Here is a 23,465-nt window from a genome sequence, read left to right as displayed (position 1 = left end):
GCGGCGGTTGGCGGGCAAGGCCGTCAATCAGGCCGGAGCCCCCGGGAGCGCCCGCCTCCGCAGTTATCAGGTTAGTGTTCGCCGCGGTGCTGGGGCTGGGGATTCCGAGCGGAGCTGGTTGAGCCCTCAAAGTCCCCGACCGCGCTGGCTGAGGGGGGGTCTCCATCGGTGTCACTGCGCCAGCGGAGCCGGCGACAGCCAGCGACTCCCGCCAGCCACCGACATGGACATGAAGAAAAGGATCCACTTAGAGCTGCGGAACAGGACGCCCTCAGATGTAAGCAATGCAAAAAAAATAATAATAATTAATAATAATAAAAATCCATCCCACATTTTTAATTTTTTTTTTTTGGGGGGGGTGGGGGGTGTGCATCCCAACCCCGCGGGGCTCCGGGGAAAGGGGGGGACGGGGGTGGCGGCGGGGCCGCCGCCGCTGCTGCCCTTGAGGTGCCTACCTGTGTGTGTTGTGTGCGTGTGTGTTGTGTGTGTGGCCGCGCACCCCGGTTCGGGGGTCGCCCCCCGTCCCCAGCACACGCGTTACGGTCTGGGGAGGGGGGGCGGGGGGGGGCAACGAGCGGCTGCTCCCGCCGCCGCCGGTGCGCGATGCCTGTCGGGGGGCTCGCCGGGCATTAAATAAAAATAAGTTGGTGCTCCTCGCCCGGCGTGTTTAGTTGGCAAATATTTGTAGTGGGTGCTGGGCAGGGAGAGGCAGACAGGGACGGCGAGGGAGTTGCGAACGGTTTAGTTTAAAGTGCGTCTTCATTTCTTTGCAGTGATCAGGCAAGAGAGACTGGGGAGCCATATTTGTAACTTTGTAGTCCTCATGAACGCGCCCTTTCTCTCTCTCTCCCTCTCTCCAGATGCTGAGAAGATAAAAGAAAAAGAATTTTAAACCAATGCTTAGCGTTTTTGGCGATCGGGTATCGCCGCCGGTAGCGCGAGCGTTGAATAAAAAAAATATTGCAAGAAATAAACGCACTCTCCACCCCCTCCATCCCCACACACGCACACGCACAAAAAGGCTGGATGTGTGCGTGTGCGTGTTTTTCTTCCCCCCCCCCTTTGCCCCCCCCCCCCCCGGCTCCTTTCCCCTTCCCCCGGGGCCGGACTTCAGGTTGTTGTTCCGCGTCTGGCGGAATAAACCGAGAGAGAGAAAAAAAACTTTGTCAGGACAAAAACAAAAAAAAAACCAAAACCAAACCAACAAACCTTAACTACCCACCCCCCCACCCCAAAAAAAAAAAGAGGCGGCGGCAGCGGGGGAAGAGGTGCCCGGAGGCAGGCGGGGCCCCCAGCCCGCTCCGGCGGGGCTCGAACTCGGGGCCCAGGGAGGCGGCGGGGAAGCCCCCTCCTTCCCTCCCTCCTCCCTGCCCGCCCCGGCGGGGCCCGCCGCCGCCAGGCCCTTGCATAATGGCCGGGGAGGGCGAGGTGCGCCCCGGCCCCGCCGCGGGAGGGGAAGGAAGGGGAAGAACGGGGGGGAACGTACCTCTCCGGCAGGGGAGGGCGGAGGCGGGACGCGGCCCCGCGGCTTTTCGGTGTCCGAGGGACAAAGGCGGGCAGGTCGCTGCTAACCTGCTCTTTAAAGTTTAAAAACTCCTGGGCTCGGAGGAGGAGGAGGACGGGGGGAGGAGGGCTCTCGGCGCGGCACACGCCGCCGTCTCCGGCCGGCCGGTGGGGCCCAGCCCGGCCCGGCGCGTCCGGTTGTGGGGGCGCGGGGGACACAATCGCCCCCCGCCGCGCCGCCGGCGGCCCCGCGCTGCCAGCGCCACACCGCAAGTAGGACGCGGCGCCATGTTTTGTTTGGTTTTTTTTTTTTTTTTTTGCTTCCCCCCCCGCCTTTCCCTCTCCTCTTCTTCCTCCTCCTCCTCCTCCTCCTCAGCCGCGGCGGAGGCAACGGCCAGGCGCGGGCGGCGGCCCTGCCCGCCCCGCCGAGCCGTGAGGGGAGCCCCGGCCCGCCCCGCTGCCGGTTCCCGCTCTGGTAGCGGCGGTGTGTGGAAGTGCGACATGAGGCGTTGGCGGAGGGGCCCTTCCCGCCGGCACTGCGGCGGCGGGGGCCGGGCGGCGGCGGCGGAGGGGCGCCCGGGCGCCCTCTCCGACATGACTGCCAGCCGCCGGGGCTGCCATTTTGTCGCCGAGCGCGGGGCGGGAGGAGGCTCGTCACGGCCACAGCGGGACGCGCCGGGCGGGTAAAAAGGCGCTGTTCGTCCCCTCCCCGCTTTATTATTATTTTTAATGATTATTATTTTTATTTGATGCCGTTGTGGGGTTGGGGAGGGAGGCCGCCTGCCCGCCCCCGGCCTGCGGCGGGCACCGGGCCTCACCTGCCCGCCCCGCCCCGGCAGCGCCCGCCCGGGGGAGCGGGGCCGGGGCCCGGGACCCTCCGCAGCCTCCCCCGGGCGGGCAGCGCGGCGCTGGGAATACGCCCTCTTCCTGGGCAGGGCCCTGCGGGAAGGTAGGTCTCTGCTTTTAGGGCTCCTTTTTCTTTTTTTTTTTTTTTAATTTTTTTTTTTTTCCTTTTTTCCCCGGCTTTTGGACGATTTGTCCATCGCTCCTACTGCTGGAGGCTGATTCACCATTTTAAACGCACACCTACGCTTTAAAGGCTTGATCCAAAGTGTGTTGGGTATAAACTGGACTTTTTTCGCGTTTGGTTTGTTTTTTTTTTCCCGTCCACGCATGGATTTTGTTCAGTTTTTGCTCCGTTTTGGCTTATGCCAAAGAAAGTTGAGAGAGCTCAGACCTGGTGGGGAGTCACTGTTCCTCAGGAACTCTGAAATCTGCAGCGGTTGGTTGTAAAATAAGGCTTATTTAACCTGTGACCACTTCTTTTTACCTGCTCGCCTTTAGCTCTGGCGATGAGTTCTGTGTATCGGTCCTCCCGAGGTAGCAAAGGTGACGCCTCTGCTACAAAGCCAAATCTTTCTGGTTTCATGTGAAGGAGGAGAGATGCCATTTGGGAATGCTGTTCTGTTTAGGGTCCGCTCTGTACAGCCATTGATTACAGATGTCTGCACGTGGGTTTTTTTGTCGTGGAGAACTAAGTGTACGGTTTGAAGTCTGGTTCTCTTAAAAATACCTATTAAAATAAAAATTTAGCTAAATCCAGCTAGTGCTTTAGGTTAAATACTTGCAACCGGGGTTTAGAAGCGATCCTAATCCCAGTGCCATTTATTTATGGATTTTAGTAAGTCTTTGGGCACGAACAGGATGGTTCTGTGAATTGTTTTCGTTAGTCTCAGCTTTGATAGATAGGCAGTATTTCTCCTTCTGAGATCATTGTTTTCAAACTTTTAAGTGTAACGTAAATAAATCTTGGTGAAAATAACTATGAATATACTTGTTTTGGAGCTTCTGTCCTGTTTTGCGATACGTCTTGTATTTAATATATCCTGTTATCAAAATGTGCAGGATCAAAACTTCTTGTAAATCAAAGTTAGGTAAGAGGATGTTGATAAGGTGGTGCGGTTCTTTGTGATCCTATATTAATACTTTATAGTTTGATCTGGCTAATACGGTTCTCATGTAGAATACCGTGTGCTACTGTGCAGCTGAGCTAGCTACTTCGAGCTCTTAAGTCATGTAATCCTGTAAGGTTACGCGTTGGCTAGTAAAACATCATATAAATGTCCTGAAGTGGGTTGTATAGGAACTGTTTCTTCCTTTGTCTCTTTTTCTTTGTTGTTGGTTTATTTTTTTAATTGTCTCTCCATTTTAATGTGAATTCAGTGTTGGTGAGAGGTCTGGGGCTTTGATACTTGAAATTTGTTTTTTTTTTCCTGTGTGTTGTACAGCCAAAGTTGAGCTTGCGCATCTGCCTTCTGCCCAGATATTTCAACTTTTTATCCCATTACGTTTAATGGTCACTGACGGTAGCGCACTTGGGGTAGCCTTTGTCACTTTGCTTATCTTATCAACGTGGTTTTCTATTATAATTAACTGCCTGCTAGAAGTGAGCCAGGTACAGTTATTTTACATGAGTTTCCTTCAGAACCATCAGCCGGGGGTGGTGTAACCACTGACCTCGCAGAGGGGGTGCTCGCCTGGGCACGTTTGCAGGCATTCTTGTTCATTCCCCGCGTAAACTCATTAGTAACATGCAAAGACTGTGAAACAAGCTCGGTACTAAGGCTCTTCACACCGAGGTAGGTTTTTTGAAATGATGCACAAAACCCGTCTTCTTTGGTTTAGCACTGCCATGCCGGGTCTTCTAGTCTGAGGATTTAGTGCCTTACCAGCTCAAAATTGCGACAGTGATAAAATACTGACTGCAGCATTATTTCTTACAGTTCTGACTTTGTTGCACTTTAAAACTTACTTGACAGTTAGATTTCTCTCTGCCTTTCTGTACATTTTAACACTGAAGGGAAATACAGTGCAAGCATCTTTACAAAGTGTTCTTTCAAATGAAGAACATAAATAAAAAGGCCCTTTTCCCCCAAGCTAGTTCCTTGTCGTGGTGCTTGCAAGAACAGTAGGAAGTTTAAAGTGACACGGAAGTCCTGCACTTAAAAAAATATTTTGGTCTTGTGTATGGGTGCAGATACATACTTTTTAGTATTTAGTAGTAGAATTAGTAGGCTGAAGTACCTCAAAATGGGAAGGGGATGTACTCCAGGTTTGAAACAAAGCGGGATACGGTTGTGTGGAGGGTGGCATGAGAGCAGCACGTACAAACTCTGTGCGGCGTGTGCAGATCATCATGGATTTTTGCAGACTTGTGTCACTTAACCACTTGTGTAGCTGACAGCAGGGTGTAAACGTACAAGGAAATAGCTGTATTTTTTTTTTTTTTGCAAACTTACCAAGGCTGTGTAACAGCTGGTTTTCATGGCATTGAATTTCCAGATGCAAACCTCTAAAATGAGTATCCCATTGGATGGATGCTCATCTTGGAGGGACTGCAGCCCACAGAAATCAGGCTGGAGAAGGGTGTGATGTGTGAAATTTAGACTAGTTTCACAGCTGACTACGGGGCTGACCAGGGAAGCATTTGGGAAATTCTCTTAACCTGGACCAAGTTTTAAGCATATGAAAGGAACTCTGAAAACACCAGTATAGGGTTCTAAATCTGGGTGCCTAATTTTCCCGTTTCTCTGTGATGCTGCTAGAAAATAACAATGTTAGAGTTTGTTGGGTTTTTTTTTAACCCTCAATTCTTGAGAATTCCCTTTTGACCAGCAACATGTAAAGTACAGTCACAAAATTTTCAGTATGATTCAGCTTTGTGTCCAAATACTGGATTGAGAAAAATGTATTACGAGAAATAGGTGGGGTTTAGGTGATGTAATTGTGTTGTAGTCCATCAAGAAATGCATCTCCTAAGAAAGGAGGGTTCTCGTCCTGCCCACTAAATGAAACAAGTTGTTGAAACAAGAGGGGGGTGGGAAAAAGCTTCTTAGTACAAACCTTCTAGGGTTAAGCCTAGCTATTATAATCCATCCTTGCAGCAGGATTTGTGTGTTATGTATCAATAAATAGAATATACCTTTCTGCCGCTCTGCTCTAAACGTACACCAAAAACTCCTGAATGTTTCAAGGTACCATTAATCATGTGGAGGGATTTAGGACTTCCAAAGTATTGCTATCTTTTGCTGTATTTAAAAGACCATATTGTTTACGTCAGTGGTGTATCTTTAAGTGTACATTGAATGGTGGCACAAGTATCAGTTGCTGTTTTCTTAAATATTTACATCCTGTAAGGCTGATGTTGACTGATTCATCCCATTTCATTCATTCTATGGATTACACCCCCCTCTTCCTGCTGTAAAGATACAGGTATTGGTAAGTTGTGGAGAAACCTGAAAATTAGAAACTGGACCTGGGAAACACCCAACGTCTTGAATGTTTTTTGAATGAATTAAAAGTAAGGGAAGGTTGTGGGAGTAGTTCTGGTTTGCTCACCAGAATCCCGTGCACCTACTGGGATCGCAGTGCCCTGTCTGCGAGGGAGCAGGGCTCACCCGGGGTGCCGGGAAAGGAGGAAGGGAGGTCCTCTCCTTGCCGTCTGCCGAGGCAAGCCTTGCCATTTGTGGCGCACATGATGGCTTTTGGCAGTTTAGATTGACAAACAGCTCAGCTCGATGAACCAAACCCTCTGTGTCTGCAGCGAGGTACGAGTCCCAAGTGGGAATAGAGAGCAGTGATGTTTTGGTTGTGCTTTGGAGTGATGGACACTTCTCGGCTATTTATGTGACACTGCTGGACTTGTTCTGCATATAATTTTTTCCTGTCTCCTCTCCTGCTCTGCTATCCTTCAGACAAAATAACTAGTAAATACACAGTCTGTATTTTTTGTCTAGGTTGCTAAAATCAGTCCTGAAGCCCTTGCATATATAAGCATGACCTTTGAAATATTTCCAAAAAAAAAAAAAAAAAAAAAAAGCCTCAGTGCAGTGGTTTTCCTTTCCACCACTGTGTAAAAGTTGTGCTCTCTATTGGAGCACTCATTTGTCCATCGACTTGGTCTATTGAACACTCTACCTTCAAAGCCATAAAAAAAGCTAGGAAAAGCTTATCTTTTGCAAGTATGATTTGCCAGTGCATTCTGTAGCAGCTGACATCTTCAGAGACTGCTTTCCGTATTAAATATGCAGCTCTTAAAATTAGTCTTAATTTAAATGCAGTGTTTCTTTTTTATGTATGCCTCTGCATCAGTCCTTTGTTGCTGAGGGCAATTCGGAGTGCATGCAACTGAACAAACTAAGCGGTTCAGCTAAATGCTCAAAATTTTTGACTGAAGAATTTTCAAATTAAAGGTGCAGTGCAGCCTTATGTTGTGCTTCTGTTTTATTTAATAATAGCTGGCAGGGAACGAAAAGCCCGCTGGATGTGGTATCACGCACTCGGTTTCTCAAATAGGGAGAAACGGAGACATGGAGCTGAAGTGACCGTGCAAAGTCACCCACCCCAGCCAGGAGCAGTGCGAAGTGCTCTGCCCGTAGGTGATACCGGCTGTAGAAAAGGGAGAAGCCATCAACATTAATATGAATATTAAAAAAAAACAAAAAAACCCCCAAACATTTAATGCAAAGATCAAGCAATTTAAGTATTTGAAACAGTGAAATATTTGGAGTTTTTACAGAGTTATGTTCCCAACAGTAGAAGCAAAAATGAGACCTAGCTATATGCTTTTGAATGAAACAGCTTTCCCACGTCCCTAAAGTGTGTTCTCAATTTATTAATTAGTGTGTTGCTTATGCATATGGCTATACTGACCCTTGTAAATGTGTGAAAGTTTATTTATGTGACTCATGGGGTTTCTTGGTTGGGGGGCTGTTTTTTGAGAAAGACAAGGGCAGATTATTCTTTTTGGAAGTTTTTTAGTACTGGAGATGCCTCGTAATTAGATTGGAGTGTTAAGACGTCGTCAGAATTGCCAAGACTCTCCGTCCTTCTGCCACTTACGTATTTCGCTTGGACCTTTAGTTTCTCATAGAACAGAGCGAAGGGACGTAAAATTAGTGGGAACCATATGTATTGCTCTCAGGGTTTTATAGCTATGCTGTGTAAAATGTTAGAGGGTACAAAAAGTAAATGTGTTGATATTGAGCCAGATTTTTTCTGAGCTGTGCAAGCAGCCTTAAGCTGTCTCTGAACACAGAGCAGCTTTGATTTTGGGAGGGGGGGGGTAAAAGAAAAAGAAAAAGCACACAACAACAACGAACAAAACAAACCAACAAAAATTTCCTGTCTCTCCTCCCCTGCTCCTTTCCCTTGGCCAGGGTAGGGATGATGCAGGGTCCCCAAAAAATGCAGAGAGGCCAGCAAAAAGAGGCCACTCGCTGCACTCATCCTTGTGGGAGCTAACACCAATAGAGCCCAGCCTGAGGGGAGTTTAAAAGGTGGCTTTAAACTGCTATTGTACTGCATTGCTTTGGACTTGGGGACTGTGATTTAACAAGGTGCTGGAGCCCAGACTGTGACAGATGTCCACTGAGATGCCCGTTTTGTCACCGGCTTGTTCTTGGTCCCTAAGCAAATGTTTTCCTGCAGTTCCTTGGTTGCACCTTTGTCCGGAGTCAATCCGAGTTTCTTCATCACGTGATTGTTGGACCAACTAAATTAAATACAAAGCACTTGCTAGGGTACAGTTTACAAACACAGGGTAAACGTGCGAGAACTGTGGCATTACAGTTCAAAGACAGCAGTATTGGGATCCATGCACGTCCATCCATATCGGTGCTTGTAGTGAAAAATATGAGAGGCGCCAAAACTGTATTGGCATGATGCTGGAAGTTCAATTTTGGGCTTCTAAAACCCTCCGCTGAAGTGTTTAAAAGCATTGGTGGAAGCTTCTGAGATACAGAAGAGGAATTCAGATATGAAAGTTTGGTGGGGTTGCGTCATTCTGAGAAACCCTAGATGAATTTTGAGGTCCAGCAGTTGTTTCACGTGACCTTGTTGCAAGAATTTGGAGTTCCAGCTCGACTGAATGGGTGTAGAATAGGCAAAGCAGCCAGAAGTGGAGCGGGTTGCTGTTGAACCAGGCTGTGCTGGAAGCTGTTGTGTTCGGCGGTTGTGAATTGCTCAGTGTCAAAGGGGCCGGTTGCCGAGTGCTGGTGGAAGGGACGCCTTTGTTCGGGTGTGGGGAGCGTGCCTGGGGTAAATCCCATAAAATTCAGCCTGAACGGCTTTGAAATCCTGACAGACGCCTGGCGTTCAGCCGTGGTGAGGCGCTGCGCTTGTACCTGGTGTCTGTAGTGGTGGTAAGGGAGCGCTGCTCAAAATTACAAGCTATACACATTAATCCCATCCAGTCCCTTCCCAGCCGTCAGTCACTGCCTCTGCTAATACGATTCTCAAGTACTCTGGCCGCTAGATATCTTGCCCGTATCTCAAGGGAAGTGGTTTGTGTTACGTGGCCATTTTTTGCACAGCATTTCCCCCTGCCCTGGGATTTGCAGATTCTTTGCCCCGTACAGTAATGACCAGAGCCTGTGCAAGGTAAATGGTGGTTGGCTAACTAGTTTAAGACATGTACTGCAAGTGAGTTAAATCTATTTATCCCATGTCAGATACTCATAATAAAGCCTTGAAGGGATATCTCAAAATCCAAAATCACATGTTGGTTTAGTAGGGGAAAAAAAAACTTTACTGCTGTCACCTGCGGTTGGTGCCTTTATTCTGGTTTGCCTTTTACTTGTGTATCTCAAGGGAGGAAGAGAATGTCAACCCTATTGGAATTTTCCCTTCCCTGTCAAATTTAATTCTGTTTGTGGCTAGATCCTCATCCCCGAGCATCTCCACCGGGCCATGCCCAGGAGGAGCAGGTGAGGAGTGCCCCGCGGAAGGGAAATCCCCCGTGGCACCAAGCCAGCGCCATCAGTGCCATGGCACCTGCCTCCCTCCCCGTCCCGCGGGCAGCATGCCAGAGGTATGAGGGGGCAGAGCCTGGACGGGCAGCACTCTGACAAGCCTGGAAAGGCTGAACAGCTCTTGAGGTGTCTCTTAATTGATGCACAGCAGCCCACTAGCTGCTCTAATTTGGGCTAGAGATTATTCTGCGCTCTTCTGTCTCTCGCTGTTTTCCAGCAGGAGCTGAACTTTGCGTAGCCTGGCTCTGCTGTGTGTTTGTCTCACAAGGGGCCCCAGCGTGGCTGGAGACCTGTCTTGAATGTAGGTGGCAAACAGCTTGTGGGGCTGTCTTCATTTTTAAAAAAAAAAAATCAGTTCTTCAGGTTGGTTATGTTTTGGTGACCATCTTAGAGCAGAAGTTGCATCATGTCTTCGAGGCTTCAGAGCCGCTTTGTTAGCCCAAGGTATTAAGTAGGCTGTTCATTCAAGCTTTTTTTTGGCCTAGTCATGTTCCAGATAGTATCTGAAATGGAAATTCATGCAATGTTTATCTCCTCCAGAAGTAACCTTGGGGGAAGCTTGTAACGTGAGCGTGGAGAATATCGTATCCTTACCATCACTGTGCAGCTAAGCATGAGCGATGGGCTCCTGCAAGACTTGGGTGTTACCTTGAGCCTTGTCAAACCCATGCCTTCCTCAACAGATGAGAACGTCGTGACTGCGGAGGGTTGGCTTCTCTTCAACTTTGCTGCACAAATTGAGTGGAATAGAAACCTAAGGAGATCCATTTCCGCTCAAGGATCCCTGAATCTGCGTGAATACAGATCTAGAATACAGTACACAAACTAGGAGGACACAACTCTTGGCAGTCTGGTTACAGTAGACAGCAATGGTCATTCTTTACCACGGAGTGACGCAAGGCTTTGCGTGGACTGTGCAGACTTTTGAGACCAAAGAACTCCCACAGACAGAAATGCAAGAAGTGTTTGAAGAAGTGTTATTGTGTCTGGGAGACAATAAAACTGTCTCCGCTTTCAAAAGTAATGTGGACTTCGCTCCCACTTAACCACAACGGCCTTCCCTTGCTCTCCCCTCCCTTCTTCCCACAGCTCTCCCCTTCTCCAAATGTGGTTTCCATTGGGTTAAGACATGGGAAGGACTTCTCTCAATGCTCACCTGGATCGTTTGGTTGGGAGCAGTGCACGACAGAGTTAACCTATCATGTTTACCTGCTTTTTTCAATAAAAATGCCACGTAGTGGGATATTCCAGTCCTGGGGGTACCATATGCAACCTACACTTCAAAAGCATCTGGTCCATTGTGCTGAAAATGAGATGCTACAGCCTTTGCTGTTCCTGCTTGTAAAGCCAGCAGGATGGTATTTGTACTTGTAAATTTGCCTTTTATCTTTTAAAATTATACTCACAACTGTGTCCTTCCATCACCTTGGTAAGCCTTCAATTACAGACCAGGATTTGGGAGCTTAGTCCCAAGTTCACGGATCTCCCTGCCCATGGGTTGTAGGCTTTCTGAAGTAGAGACTTTGCCTTTTTACCTGTTACAATGGTAATGTAGATTAAAGGCTAAGGTGATAACATGCGTGGCTTAATAGTTGTCTGTTTGTAATTATATTCTGTTGATTGTGTATGTGATGATAACTCAAGAGCATGGTCCCTTGCAGAGAGGCAGCCTGGGAAAAGGAGGCAGGGGAAGGTCTGATGGGTGCCGTGCACAGCAAGCGAGTCCCAGATGTCACTTCTGATGACTCCCATGAAATCCAGTGGCCACTTACACACGATTGCCCGTGCTTGGCCTAGGAATAGGTTGGAGTCTCACAGTAGACCCCGTGGCTATATTAAGGATGTCGTATATGCATTTGGGAGCGCAGCTGAATGCAGTAACCATACTAGGAAGCAGATAAGTCCCTGGTTATCAAGCAGGCAGTAATGTAGAGTGTGATGTCATGAAAGTCATGAAGAGATAGCAGGGATGCTGTCATCCACAGTTAACAGCGCAGCGTGCGTTACCAGAGATGTGATGTCATGTGCTGAAAGCATCTGGGACCATCAGAAATAGAAACTGGGATGACCACAGGAGAACAGTTCCAAGGCGCGTGGTCTGAAGATGTTGTTGGAGAAGCAGCAATCTACTCACTTATGTGTGACTGCTGAAAACCGAGGACTGAGACCAGCAAACCACAGAGCGACACTCGAGCAGAAGTACGTGGGCAACCAGGAAGCACCTGCTCGAGCAGATGGTGCCTGTGGAATGGGGGAGAGGGGCAGCAGAGCCCCGAGCCACCCCGGGGACACAGAGGACAAGGCAGAATGGCAGGCTGGGCAAGAAACACTTGGCAGTTGAAGCTGTGCAATGTGTAATATCCCTACCTGAGCACCTGATGGTGCCTTATCATAAATGCTATCGAAGATGTGGTTATGTACTACAGGAACCAACCTAGCCACCTGCTTGTTAGGCTTTCTGCTAGACATTCACCTGCTGTTTAGGTAAGTATTGTGGTGTTACTTGTGGTGGTTGGTTACCTATGGCACGCTGCTCTTCCACTGTTTCTCACTACGTAGCAGTTTTTTGGCAGAGGGAGGAAAGATACGTACAGCTCGTGGTCTGTCTTGTACGAGTACTTGTGTTAGTGCTTCAGTTGGTGCTTAATTTGCTTATGCATTGTGGCGTGGACAGGGATCAGGTTGACCCTACACAACTTCTGCAAGTTGAATCTTCCCGTCTTTGATGCAGCTAATCATGAATTAGCTGAGGACACTTACTCCCTTAGCCTGTCTCTCCAGACGAGTTCAGATTGTCCTCCCGCGTTCTGACTGACTGCTCATCTACGTGTCTGTAATATTGCAGAGGCTGCGGCGTCGTACAACTGAATTGGTTCAGACCAGCTGAGCCCACTTATCTTGTTCAGGTATATAACAAGGCTCAGAAAGGGTGCTCGCCCAGGCTACCCACATCAGGCAAAAGTTTATCCTGCGTTTTGGTGGCAGAATATGAGGAAAGAGATGTAAAAATTGTAATCTCACTGTGCATTTTCAACAAAGTTTGTTGGATGTCGGGAGAGTGATTCAGGAGCTGGAACTTTCCTTAAGATTACAAAGACTTCTGAAAAACAAACAAGGAATAGGTTTTTAGTCCTTCTGTCATACTTGTGTGGTAGTGAGCTGTTTTGGATGGAATGTAGCTTTGCTAAGGTCACCTTTCCATTTCTCCATAGACTGACACAGTTCTGTGCTCGCTGACTGTCGAGGCTGTAGCGTGCCTGGATGAGGCCCAGCATCCTCACAAGGGGGTGAAGGTTTGAGAAGAGACCTCTGTGCAGCCGCCAACGCGGTGGAAAAGGGCCCCGTTAATAACCCGGAGGGGCCTTGGAGAGCAATGGCCTCTCCCGGGGGGCCGGCGCTGCCTCGCCGGTTAACTGCAAAACAGCAAGGTCTTAAGGAGGAGATGGCAAATGAGAGTGGAAGGGGAGGAGAGTGGGATATGCAAGGCTGTAGGCTGAGAGGCAATGGGCAAATAGCTGCGGGTGTTTTTAATACTTATAGAAATTGCGTTAAGCTGGTGGTAGTTTCTACTGCTTGTACTGTAACCAAGAGAATTGGGTACGATGCAGCGGTGAGCGTGCACGTGGCAGTGAAGTTGGGAGAAGCCCCATGAGCCAAGTCCACCCTCCTTTCGCACGCGGGTATTTTCTATGGGATTCTTAAATCTCTTCAAACATTAAGCCATTTTAATTTTGTCTTGAATTGTACTCTGCGGAGTCACGTTCTTTCAGAAGCGATGCGATGTGTTAATGTACCTCTGACCGCGTAAGCACTGAAATTACGTTGCTGCGGTTGTGCTTCTGGAGCGTTAGGAGCTTGTGCTGGGCTGTTTCCTAACCGAGCTCTTTGATTCCACCAAGCTTTCTACCACTCGCAAACCTGCCGGTTTGAGTCCACGATGGCTTCCCCGCGGAGCTGTTTTGACTGTACCTTTGCCCAGTATCTTGGTACTGGGCACAGCAACGAAGGGAGCATTGCGGTTCTGTATCAAACAGTTTTCTGAAAGGTAGAGAGGAAACAGCAGTCTTGAGCTAAAAAGAGTAAACTAAAAGTAGAAGCCAGTTGGCTCCTCTGCCACCATATTAAAGGGGTTTTCGTCTGCATCCATGGCTATTTCCAGCTCCACCTCAAATCTGTTTTCCAGCCCTGAGGAAGCTTTGTCCAATTCCGTGTTTGCCTCTTCTACGTCCTGCCCTTGGGGAGGGTGAAGGGATGGGTGTCCCACCTCCTGGGGTGAGGGCAGATGCTGTTTCTTTCTGAGTGGGAGGTTTAGGTGCTGCTTAAGTGCCCGTGCCCTTGCAGCCGTGCTCCTTTGCCCTCCTGGCTCCAAAACATGTCCGTAGGTGGGTGCTCAGACGAGCCACCTCGCTGGCCAAGGGAGATAACGGGGCAGGCAGGGGCCTCTTGTGCTGGTGAGGAAGGACACAGATAGGGGGGAATGTAGCTGCCCTACAGTCTGGGCTTGGGGTGGAGCTTCTTTTATTTTACCTTTTTTTTCCTTCCTTTTTTTTTTTGGCGGGAGCTCTGTGTGTGTGTGTGAAGCAGATGACTCATAAAATGGTGTGTTTGTCCCCAGATTGATCTCGCTGGAGGATCCTGATACTTAAATACTGTTACAGTAAGAAAATATGCATGTTTGCCTTTAAAATGGCTTTCCTGCTGTCCAAATTTCAAAGCAGAGAGGGTTTTTTGTAGTTTGTTTTTGGGGTTTTGGGTTGGTTTTTTCCCCCCCCACTGGAATAGATGTATGTGGGATCAGAAGCATTTGACTTGATCTTTGGTTTCTTCTGACCAGCCTAAAATTCTTCTGGAAGACTTTTGTATAGTCATTCCCTATCATAATTCTTCTAGGAAAATTGTAGAGTCTTGGAAAATGTATTTCCTGTCTAACGCTGATCCTCCTACTCTCAATGAATCACTTGTACTCTCGTGTTGCTTTGGGCTGACTTCCCTATTGACTTCAGTGCTTGGGATTTAATTAGAAACCTAGGGATGTTATTTGGAGCTATACAGCTACATGGGATTCTTCTCTGTGCAGCGGGATTACAGTAATAAAAAAAAATGGAAAAAAATAAAATATTTGCATATTAACTGTCTGTCCTTGGTGTGAGCGGAAGAGTTGCTTCACGTTTCTGCATACGCCGCTCTTGCAGACTTCTTTTATGCCATCCGCAGCGTAAAGCAGCACCCCCTCCATTTCCAAACCTGGAAACAAACCTCAGGCATGGGACGGGGTGCGTTTTCTTGGGTGTTTTGTAGGGGAGAAGTAAGCCCCAGCAATTGTCCGTCGCTGTGAAAATGTCTGGGTGTTCCCCGCCTGGGTGGGCCCGTCCTGTGGGGTCACAGTGCTCGGTGGCAGAGCTTCCCCAGAGCCCAGGAGAACTCGCGTTGGCTACTAAGGGACTCGAATCCCGTAAGGCTGGCCTGGCCTTAGGGTGGAAAGGAGCAGTTTTATTCAGGGTGGGGTGTATTTAGGGGCTCTTTTGGCGTTGATGCTGCTGTTTGTGTCCGTTAAAGATAGCACCTGCAAAAAGAGTGGTGCTGTATTTAAAAAAAAAAAAAAACAAAAAAAAAAAAACCCAAAACCCGGCGGAGCCCTGCAGCCTGTAACTTGCTGTACACACCCGTGGGGCTGCCGGGCTCGGGCTGGCAGGTGGGTCCTGTGCTGCTCGGGCCCATGGGGACATTATCTTTGCCTCTCCCTTCGACCCTCCCTGCCGCAACAGGGCGAGGGAGATAAGGGCTGCGCCGCCTCAACAGCAGCTACGCTCGCGGGACCTCCCCTGCCAGCATCCTCTGACACAGCCCTTGTAATTCCCCAAGAAGGCCAGTGCCTTGCTGGAGGAGATCTTCCCCTAAAGCACCGTCAGGCCACCCTAATGAGGAGGGGGGAGGGTGGGCTCCGGCGAGACTTGGTTTAGGATCGCCAGTGCCTACTTTAGGTTCCAGGAGGGTCTGAGCAAACAGTGATCTCTCCACGCTTGAAAAGCTTGAGTAATTTCTGCGTGCAGAGAGAAGCTATTTTAACAGCTGATGGTATGTTGTAATAGCACACGAGTCGTACAGGGTGTCTAAGTAGTAGGTTAGTTTAAAAATAAATAGATGGCTTTCGTATTTTTTAGAGTGCTTATTGCTTGCCTTTACTAAAGGCGATGCTACTTCTAGCAGCCAAATCGGTTAAGCCAGGATTCGTGGTTTTGAACTGTTTACATTGTTTATAGAACAACACAAAGGTGGTCAGTTGAAGCAAAGCCAAATATCTGTGTTTCTGAAACGCTGCTAACCATGCTAGCAAAAATAGGGATCAAACAGTGAAAACAACCTTTCGCATACTTCTCAGTCTACTGGAATACCTTTCATTTTTGCCTGATCTGTGCCATCCTTTGCTCGGGAGTGAAATCTTTGTCCTCCACGCAGAACGTCTCATGCACATTTTGCATTGTTCTCTTCCCAGGTTAAAGAACTCGTTCTTGACAACTGCAGGTCATATGAAGGCAAAATTGAAGGCCTCACAGATGAGTTTGAAGAGCTGGAATTCTTAAGTACAATCAACGTAGGCTTAACCTCAGTTGCAAACTTACCAAAGTTAAACAAACTTAAGAAGGTAAATAAAATGTCCTGTGCCATTTCCCTCCCTCTTTGCACTATACCGAATGCAAAATAGTTGTCTGCATGAAAACCTAATTTAGCTGACCAAACTGCTTTGTGATACGTGTTTGCACTAAAAACTCAAGATGTTCACGTGCCTTCCAGCTCGAGCTAAGCGACAACAGAATCTCAGGAGGGCTGGAAGTGTTGGCAGAAAAGTGTCCGAACCTCACGCATCTAAATCTAAGCGGCAACAAAATAAAAGATCTCGGTACAATAGAACCTCTGGTAAGTTGAAATCAAACCCCATTTTGTGATGAGTAGAGACATTACAGGCTTGGAAAGTCCGAAGCGAACTTGCGGTGGAGTGTCTTGGGCGCTTATCTCTGCGGGCAGGTTGCCCGGCGCTGGAGCTGGCCCCGGGCTCTGTGGCAGCCCTGCCCCGGGGCTGTGCCCGCAGCCTGAGCGGCTGCTTCCCTCTAGCGGCTGCGGCTCCGGGGAGCACGGCGGCTCTCCGCCACGGCCGGGGCCGCGGGGCTGTCTCCCGGGCGCTCTGCTCCAGCTCGGTGCGTTTTCCCTGAAGCGCTGGGTCTAAAATCGCCAGCCTCCGCGTCTGCCCCGGCTGCGGCGTGTGGTGGTGGTGGGGGTAGGTAGGGGCCAGCTGCAGCATCGCCTGCCTCCCTCTGTACTGGGTTTGCTCGCTGCAGCTGGGCAGAGGTTGCTGAGCTTCCAGCTTATTCCTGCTGGTTTCCATTTCCTCTCATTATGCTCCTTATTTCAAGTGCTGAGTTCAGGTTTGTCAGGTTGCAGTTCCAAGGAGCATCCTAGTGTCAGTCCCGGTAGTGCTGCTTTCTAGCTTTCGGCTTGTGTGCCCTTTGCTCTCCAGAAATGAACAGGTTTGGTTCATGTTTATTTCGTAAATACTTGCTCATAAAACATCTCGAGGAGCGGTTCTCACATGAGTCCGTCTTGGCTCTCCTTTCCCCCAGGAGAAGGGGAGAGCAGAGCGGTTCAACTCACGTAGCAAACGGATGAGAGAGAGGATTCTAACTGCTACCAGTTTCGGGCTTATTGTTTTCTCGATGTCACTGTTGGTTTACACGCTAAACTCCAGAAGGGAGATATTTCATAAGACTTGATACAAATCCTCAACTGCTTGTGCTTTTATTGTTGGTACTTCGAAATGCTGTGGGCGATGCAGACTACCTCCTCCTCAAAAAAAAAAAAATCAAGAAGGAATTGAATTCCTGTTCAATTTCTAAGTCTTTTTTCGTTTTTCCAAATGCTAGGGAGCAATCATTAAATTTTTTTAAATCTCTCTTAGCAAAATTCCCGTGTCCAAAGAATAGTCTGTTTCTTCTTCTGTTGAAAGTAGTGGTGTAAATATACCTGACTGCTGGCTCCAGTATCTTGCCTTGTGTTTCTGGGATAGCTGATGGGACTAACATTTGTTCTCAGCTTGGCCCCTCGCAGCATGTGTGATTTTTGCACCATCACCTGTTTCCAAACTTCAGTCTTCTACTGGTGAGATGCTGAACTTGAGAGAGACCACTCAGATACCAAAGCGGCAATGGCCAGGCATTGCAGATTTCTCTTCCACACCAAATTAGTAGGCAGAGACCAAAATGACCCTATTATCGTGGGAAGCTCTTGAGCACGTTAACTCTGCCTGCTGTTGCATTCTCTGCTCTGGAGAGAACTACGGTAACGCTGAACTTTCCTTTCTTTGCAGAAAAAGTTAGAAAACCTGAAGAGTCTAGATCTTTTCAATTGCGAGGTAACCAACTTGAACGATTATAGAGAAAACGTATTCAAGCTCCTCCCGCAACTCACATACCTCGATGGCTACGATCGGGATGACAAAGAAGCACCGGACTCTGATGCAGAGGGCTACGTGGAGGGCTTAGACGACGAGGAGGAAGATGAAGATGGTATGTGAATTGTGCTACTTAGTGTACGTAAGTTAAATGATCAGTATGCTGCCTAGTACATTTTGCTTCCAGCTCTGACTTGTTGGCAAGAGAAGGGTGTTCTCAGCAGCTCCTTCCTGACTGATGTAAAGGAGAAGTACCTCAGTGTCCTCTGAAGGAACGAGGGGAAAGGAGATGGGCAGGGCCTGAAAGAGCTACTTTCTCAGTCTTATCTCTAGTGAAAGATCGGGATGACAAAGAAGCGCCGGACTCTGATGCAGAGGGCTACGTGGAGGGCTTAGACGACGAGGAGGAAGATGAAGATGGTATGTGAATTTGTGCTACTTGGCGTACGTAAGTTGTGAGATTGATATGCTGCGTGGTACGTTTTGCTTCCAGCTCTGAATTGTTGGCAGGAGGTGGGTGTCCTCAGCAGCTCCTTCCGACCGATGTGAAGCAGAAGTATCTCGGTGTCCTCTGAAGGAATGAGGGGAAAGGAGATGGATAGGGCCTGAAAGAGCTACTTTCTCAGCTGTATCAATAGTCAAAGGTGGGGGGAGTGAAAGGGTGGTAGAAGGTAGGGGCCCAGAGGAGGAGTAAGACGCTGAAAGAGTTCAGGGAACAGTAAACCCCAGGGGATGAGGAACATGAGGGAGAAGTGGGTAAGAAAGGACGGCATGCACACACAGTTTTCCAGGAACAGTGCGGTCAGGGAAGTATGAGCAGTTGTGTACACCCTGATGGGGAAGTGTGGGGTGGAGAACCAGATCGGGCATAGAAAAAAGTAGCTGAGTCAAGGAATTAAGTAAAGGAGCCAAGGCATTAATAGGAGGTTGTAGCTGCTCCATGAGGACAAAGTGAACTAGTTGGTATCGGGCAGAAGAGAGGAGAGTGTGTGTATGGAAGTGCGCCTGGGGCAAGCTCTGTGAAAGGCACTAATGAAGCAGCAAGCAACTTTTTAACGTTAGGAAAATGCACGGTGGGTCCCGCTGTGCTGCAGGAGCCGTTCTGCCTCCCCGGCAGACTGCACTCGGAGGCATCGGTGTACTGGTCGGATGAGTATCCGGCTGGGTTTGGGGAATTTGCTAGACTCTTCAAACCCAGCTGCGCAGCAAAAGCGGAATAGCTGGGCTTGCACTTTTCCCTCGAGTGCTGAATGTGAGCAGTGGTGAGAGGGGCGAGTGCTGCGGCACCGCCTGGCAGAGTGGGGCATTCCGCCAGGTTCGGCGGGGACAGGCTCTTCTCATCAGAGCTCAAGTCTGGGCCTGCATTCGGCTGCATGAAAAAGCTCCATAACACCATTCCTGCAGCATGGAAAACCGCTACTGGTTTGTTGCTTGGGCTAGTTGCATTTAATCTTTTTTTTCTCTTGAAAAGAGATTGCAAACCCATAAGACGGGTTGTGTGTGACCCTTTTGTATGGCTCTGGCAGCATAAAGGCAAGGGGTGTCCCATGGGGAGGGTTCCCAGTGCACGGCTGGTCGGCTTGTAAAGTTCTGCTCTATCCCTGGTGGGAGCAGATGGACACTTGCAGATGGACACTTGCAGATGGACACTTGCAGATGAAGAGCCGCAAGTGTCCCACGGGCTCAAAAACGCATATTAGTAGCGGGAACTGGAGCAGCTGAAGCTAAAGTGGTCCCGAGGCTGCTGTGACTTACTGTCGAGGCCCCTGCAGGTCTAGAGCAGCTCAGACCGTGGGTGCAGCTGCCACACTACCCTGTCGCTGGGCTGAAGCGGCACAGTGCTACGGCTAGCCCTGTCTAGCAGCTGCAGAGCTGCCTTTAATTCTGTGCTGCCCTTAAGCAGTGCTTTCAGCTTGCCTCTTGTGTCGGTAGGAGGTGACATCTCAGGTGGCAGTGTTGGAAAAAAGTAAACTTTCAATGTCTGAGTGGTTAATCTCGTTTGACTGTATAGAAGAGGAGTATGATGATGATGCTCAGGTAGTAGAAGATGAAGAAGACGAGGAGGAAGAGGAGGAAGGAGAAGAGGAGGATGTGAGCGGAGAAGAGGAGGTAAGGATTTATGTAGTTAATAATGGGTGTGGAGCGAACATTCTCTAACTGGGAATAGTTGGGCAAGAAATACACCAAATACTGGAGGCTTTTAGTACTTGAAGTGCGTGCTTGCTTTTTCACTTGAGAAGCATCGCAGTGGGGGGTGGCTTTGAGGCACGCCTGTCTATGAGCCAGCTGCCATCTAGTGACCACTGACATGAAATCATTCTGTTTATTGGGCTGATGTCAAAAATACAACCAGGAATGTCTGCAGACCTAGTCTGCGGTGCCTTTGAGGGGCTGGGGTTACAGCCTCCGTACAGGCGAGAGTGGTACCTGCGTCACCCACCCCGTGCTCTCAGAGCAAGGTTCCTCCTTGGGGCACGTACCTCGTGATTCTTCAGGACGCTGGAATCCTTAGCGCAGCCCAGCTCCTGCGTGCAGGGTGTGCTGAGCCAGTCGCCGCCTGCCGAGACTTCGCTCCCCGCACAGCCACTGGGATGGGGCTAAAATTTGACTGTCGGAGGTCGTATTGCCTGTCCTCTGGCCAAACGGGGGATCTTAGATCCTTAACTGCTGCTCCTGAATGGCCGGTCGCCCTCTTCTCAAAACCAACAGCAGCTCCTCGGGCTCTGGAGATGTCTGTGGGTGTTTTAACTCTCTCTGCCCCTAGAACACGTGCCCTCTACTGACCAGTCATCAAGTTTTACTAAACTCAGGACGTCGTAACAAAATTTGCAGCTACATATCCGTGTGAAGTGTAAAACCACTTTCTCGCTGAAGGCTTGAAGCTGGAAGTGGCTGCTCTGGTGGCTTGTGATTTTCTGCAGTGAAACTTGTGCCAGAGCCTGGTTATACTGTAGCAAAACCCTGCACTTACATAAAAGTGCGTGGGAAGTGTCTGTCTTTTTATTTGGTTTTTGTTTAAGATGCTTCAAGGACTTTCTCTCTGTTGTAAAATGCTGTTGGATATTGCCAAATTGTGAAAGGTCCTGCACTAAACCTGACTTCCTTAATCCCTCCTTCCCCCCCCCCCCCTTTTTTTTTTTTTTTTTTAATCTAGGAGGATGAGGAAGGCTACAACGATGGTGAGGTAGATGACGACGAAGATGAAGAAGAGCCCGGTATGGCAGCAATCCAGTTTCTGCTAGAGATAAAATAATAGCTTAATTTTTTTTAGAGTAAAATACCATTTTCTAAAAAGCAGGCTCATGTTTGTGTTCCTGCTCCTTTGATAGCAAACCAGTTGCCAAAGCAGAAGCTCGTTGAACTTGTTCAGCTTCTCAGCAGCATGGGCGAGCGCTCGTATAATTCAAGTTGTGTTTTATTTTCTAGAGGAAGAACAGGGACAGAAGAGAAAACGAGAACCTGAAGACGAAGGGGATGAAGACGACTAAACTGAATAACCTATTTTGAAATTTTCCTATTGTGATTTGACTGTTTTTACCCTGTATTTCCCCTCCCCACGCCCCCAACCTTTTTTTTTTCTTTTTTCTTTTTTTTTTTTTTTTTTTTTTTTTTTCCTGATTGTAATGTTGCTGTGGGAATGAGAGGGAGAAGCAGACCGGGTGGGCAAGGGAATAAAATACTATTTTTACTGCCACTCCTCCTATTCATTTTAAATTTTTTTCTTTTTGTCCCTCTCTTAGTCCCTGTAACTGCAATAGTAAGTATAAACCAAGTGGTAATTTGTTTCTTATTATTGGAGTGGATAGTTTGACATCTTTTAAAAAAAAAAAAAAAAAAAAAAGACAAAAAAGTTGAAGATCAGTGGACGATACCCCAAATAACACATACTCTGTCCCGAGACAGCTGAATAGCGTTGGCTGTCGGGATGTTTCCGCCGCTGCCAGTCACTAAATCCATTGTCAGCGTTTTTTTGGGGGGTGCTGCAAATCCAGGCAGAGCATCCCTCCACAGCAACGGGTGTGAGAATGGCATATTGATAAAGTGATTTCTTTGTTGCCTGTCCGTGAATGACTGCCATTTTCAGCCAATGCTTTCCCTGCTTTTGTAGGTACCTTTTATTTCGCTGTTTGTAAATAGTGACCAAATGTTTTTGTTGGGGTTGTTTTGTTGGTTTTGGTTTTTTGTTTTTTTTTTTTTTTTTGGGGTGTTCCTTTGGATCTGGTTTGTGGGGTGAATTTCCAATCCCCCCCCGCCCCTTCCCTTCCCCCCCCCCGTGTGTTGCGTGTTTTCCTTTCTGTTTGTTTTTGGGTTGGTTTTCTTTTTGGCTAGGGTATAGCCAAGACACTGAAAATGGCAGGCATTTAAATATATATATAAATATATATAAAAAGTGTTCCTAATTCCTGAGTTACTAGTGAAATGAATTTGACAATTGTAATAAAAAAATGTTTCAACCCTTTTAAATAAGGTGTGTACTATTTTGGTCTGTAATATATAACACCTAGTCAATTTTAAGTGATGAGAAACTACTTCCACTTGTGCTATATACTTTGAAAATTTTTACAAACCTAAATACAGGAGGCAGTTCAGCATGTAGGGTAGGAGGTTTCTTTTCATACACTCAAGCACGAGATACTAATACAAAATTGTATTTTCTTACCTAGTGGAAGTCAGTAAAATGACTGAAAATACCTAGTGAATGTACAGTTTTACTTTCATATCCCTCTTTAAAATAGCTTTAGAAGTGACCTGTATTTCCTAGTCAATATTTCATCTGTATAAATACATTTGCAACAGTTTTTTTTTTCCCAGAAGAGCCAAACTTTGAGTTTTATGTCTGTTTGTCATTGATGAATTTCAATAAATCTTTTTATACAATTTTTCTGTGGCTTATTTGAGTAAAATGGGCCACTGGGAAGGAATCGCATACCTTTTTAAAAACGCATTTACTAAGCTATTCTGGTAAATTCCCTGATATTTTTAGTAACTTGATGATACGTTTTGCTCCATAAGAACTACTCTTAGCCATGGTTGGGTGAAACCAAGGGAGAGGTTTTGGCTTTAACGCAAATAACGGGATATGCCATTTTTCTTCCCAAGTGAGGGTTTCTTCTGTGTCACCAGCGTGATTATCGCAGTTAAGCACGTTCATTCCCACCGGTTAATCCTGTCCCTATTTACCCAGGCCCGGAAGAAAGGACGCTTGATTGCCTTTGTTCGAGCCCAGCGCTGGGGTTCGGTGTGTGAGCTCTGGGTTAGTGCACCTCCGAGCTTTGTCCGTCCGAGACGAGCGCTGTCTGCAGGGACTTACTGCCGCTCCAGAGCCAAGCCTCCGCGTTTTCCTCTCTTTGGGAGTGAGTTGGGTATTAAAGGTAAATGGCACAGCAGGTAGCACGGACTGCGTGCTTTGAAAAGCTGCTGTGCCGTGCAGGAGCACGAGAAGCTGTGGAAGATCACGTATTGCTCCTTCTTCACTGGATCTCTTTGGTAAAAAACATGCCTCTTTTTTTTTTTTTTTTTTTTTTTTTTTTTTTTTTTTTGTAGGTGGGAAGCCACACTGTGGTGAAGCCTTTGTGTAGGGTGGGGTGTTTTTTGTTTGGTGGTTTCTTTTTTTTTCAAGAGGGAATCCAACTGGGCAAACTGCTTCCCTCTCCGGCTGGGATCCGCTGCAGTGAAACCGAAACCCTGCGCTGGCAGGGCAGGGCCAG

General features: G+C 48.0%; 1 protein-coding gene across 1 annotated transcript; it reads left to right on the top strand.

Moving 5' to 3' along the window:
• The first annotated feature begins 81 nt into the window (after nucleotides 1-81).
• On the top strand, nucleotides 82-22,621 carry ANP32A (acidic nuclear phosphoprotein 32 family member A). Its single transcript, XM_063346755.1, has 8 exons — nucleotides 82-277; nucleotides 15,808-15,957; nucleotides 16,107-16,229; nucleotides 17,674-17,872; nucleotides 18,079-18,177; nucleotides 19,769-19,866; nucleotides 20,912-20,972; nucleotides 21,184-22,621. The coding sequence occupies exons 1-8, from the start codon at nucleotides 224-226 to the stop codon at nucleotides 21,243-21,245; spliced, it is 846 nt and encodes a 281-aa protein (XP_063202825.1). The 5' UTR covers nucleotides 82-223; the 3' UTR covers nucleotides 21,246-22,621.
• The last annotated feature ends 844 nt before the right edge of the window (nucleotides 22,622-23,465 follow it).

The sequence above is a fragment of the Chroicocephalus ridibundus genome, chromosome 9, assembly GCF_963924245.1.
Source record: "Chroicocephalus ridibundus chromosome 9, bChrRid1.1, whole genome shotgun sequence".
Classification (NCBI taxonomy): domain Eukaryota; kingdom Metazoa; phylum Chordata; class Aves; order Charadriiformes; family Laridae; genus Chroicocephalus; species Chroicocephalus ridibundus.
Note: the sequence above shows the minus strand (reverse complement) of the source record. Positions and strands in the feature narration are given on the sequence as shown.

What these genes read in the sequence shown, in the direction of transcription:
- ANP32A (XM_063346755.1), top strand. Translation starts at nt 224, where the DNA reads ATGGACATGAAGAAAAGGATCCACTTAGAGCTGCGGAACAGGACGCCC. An exon ending in GGAACAGGACGCCCTCAGAT is followed by an intron (nt 278 to 15,807) that starts GTAAGCAATGCA and finishes TTCTCTTCCCAG; the next exon opens with GTTAAAGAACTCGTTCTTGA. An exon ending in CGAGGAGGAAGATGAAGATG is followed by an intron (nt 18,178 to 19,768) that starts GTATGTGAATTT and finishes TTGACTGTATAG; the next exon opens with AAGAGGAGTATGATGATGAT.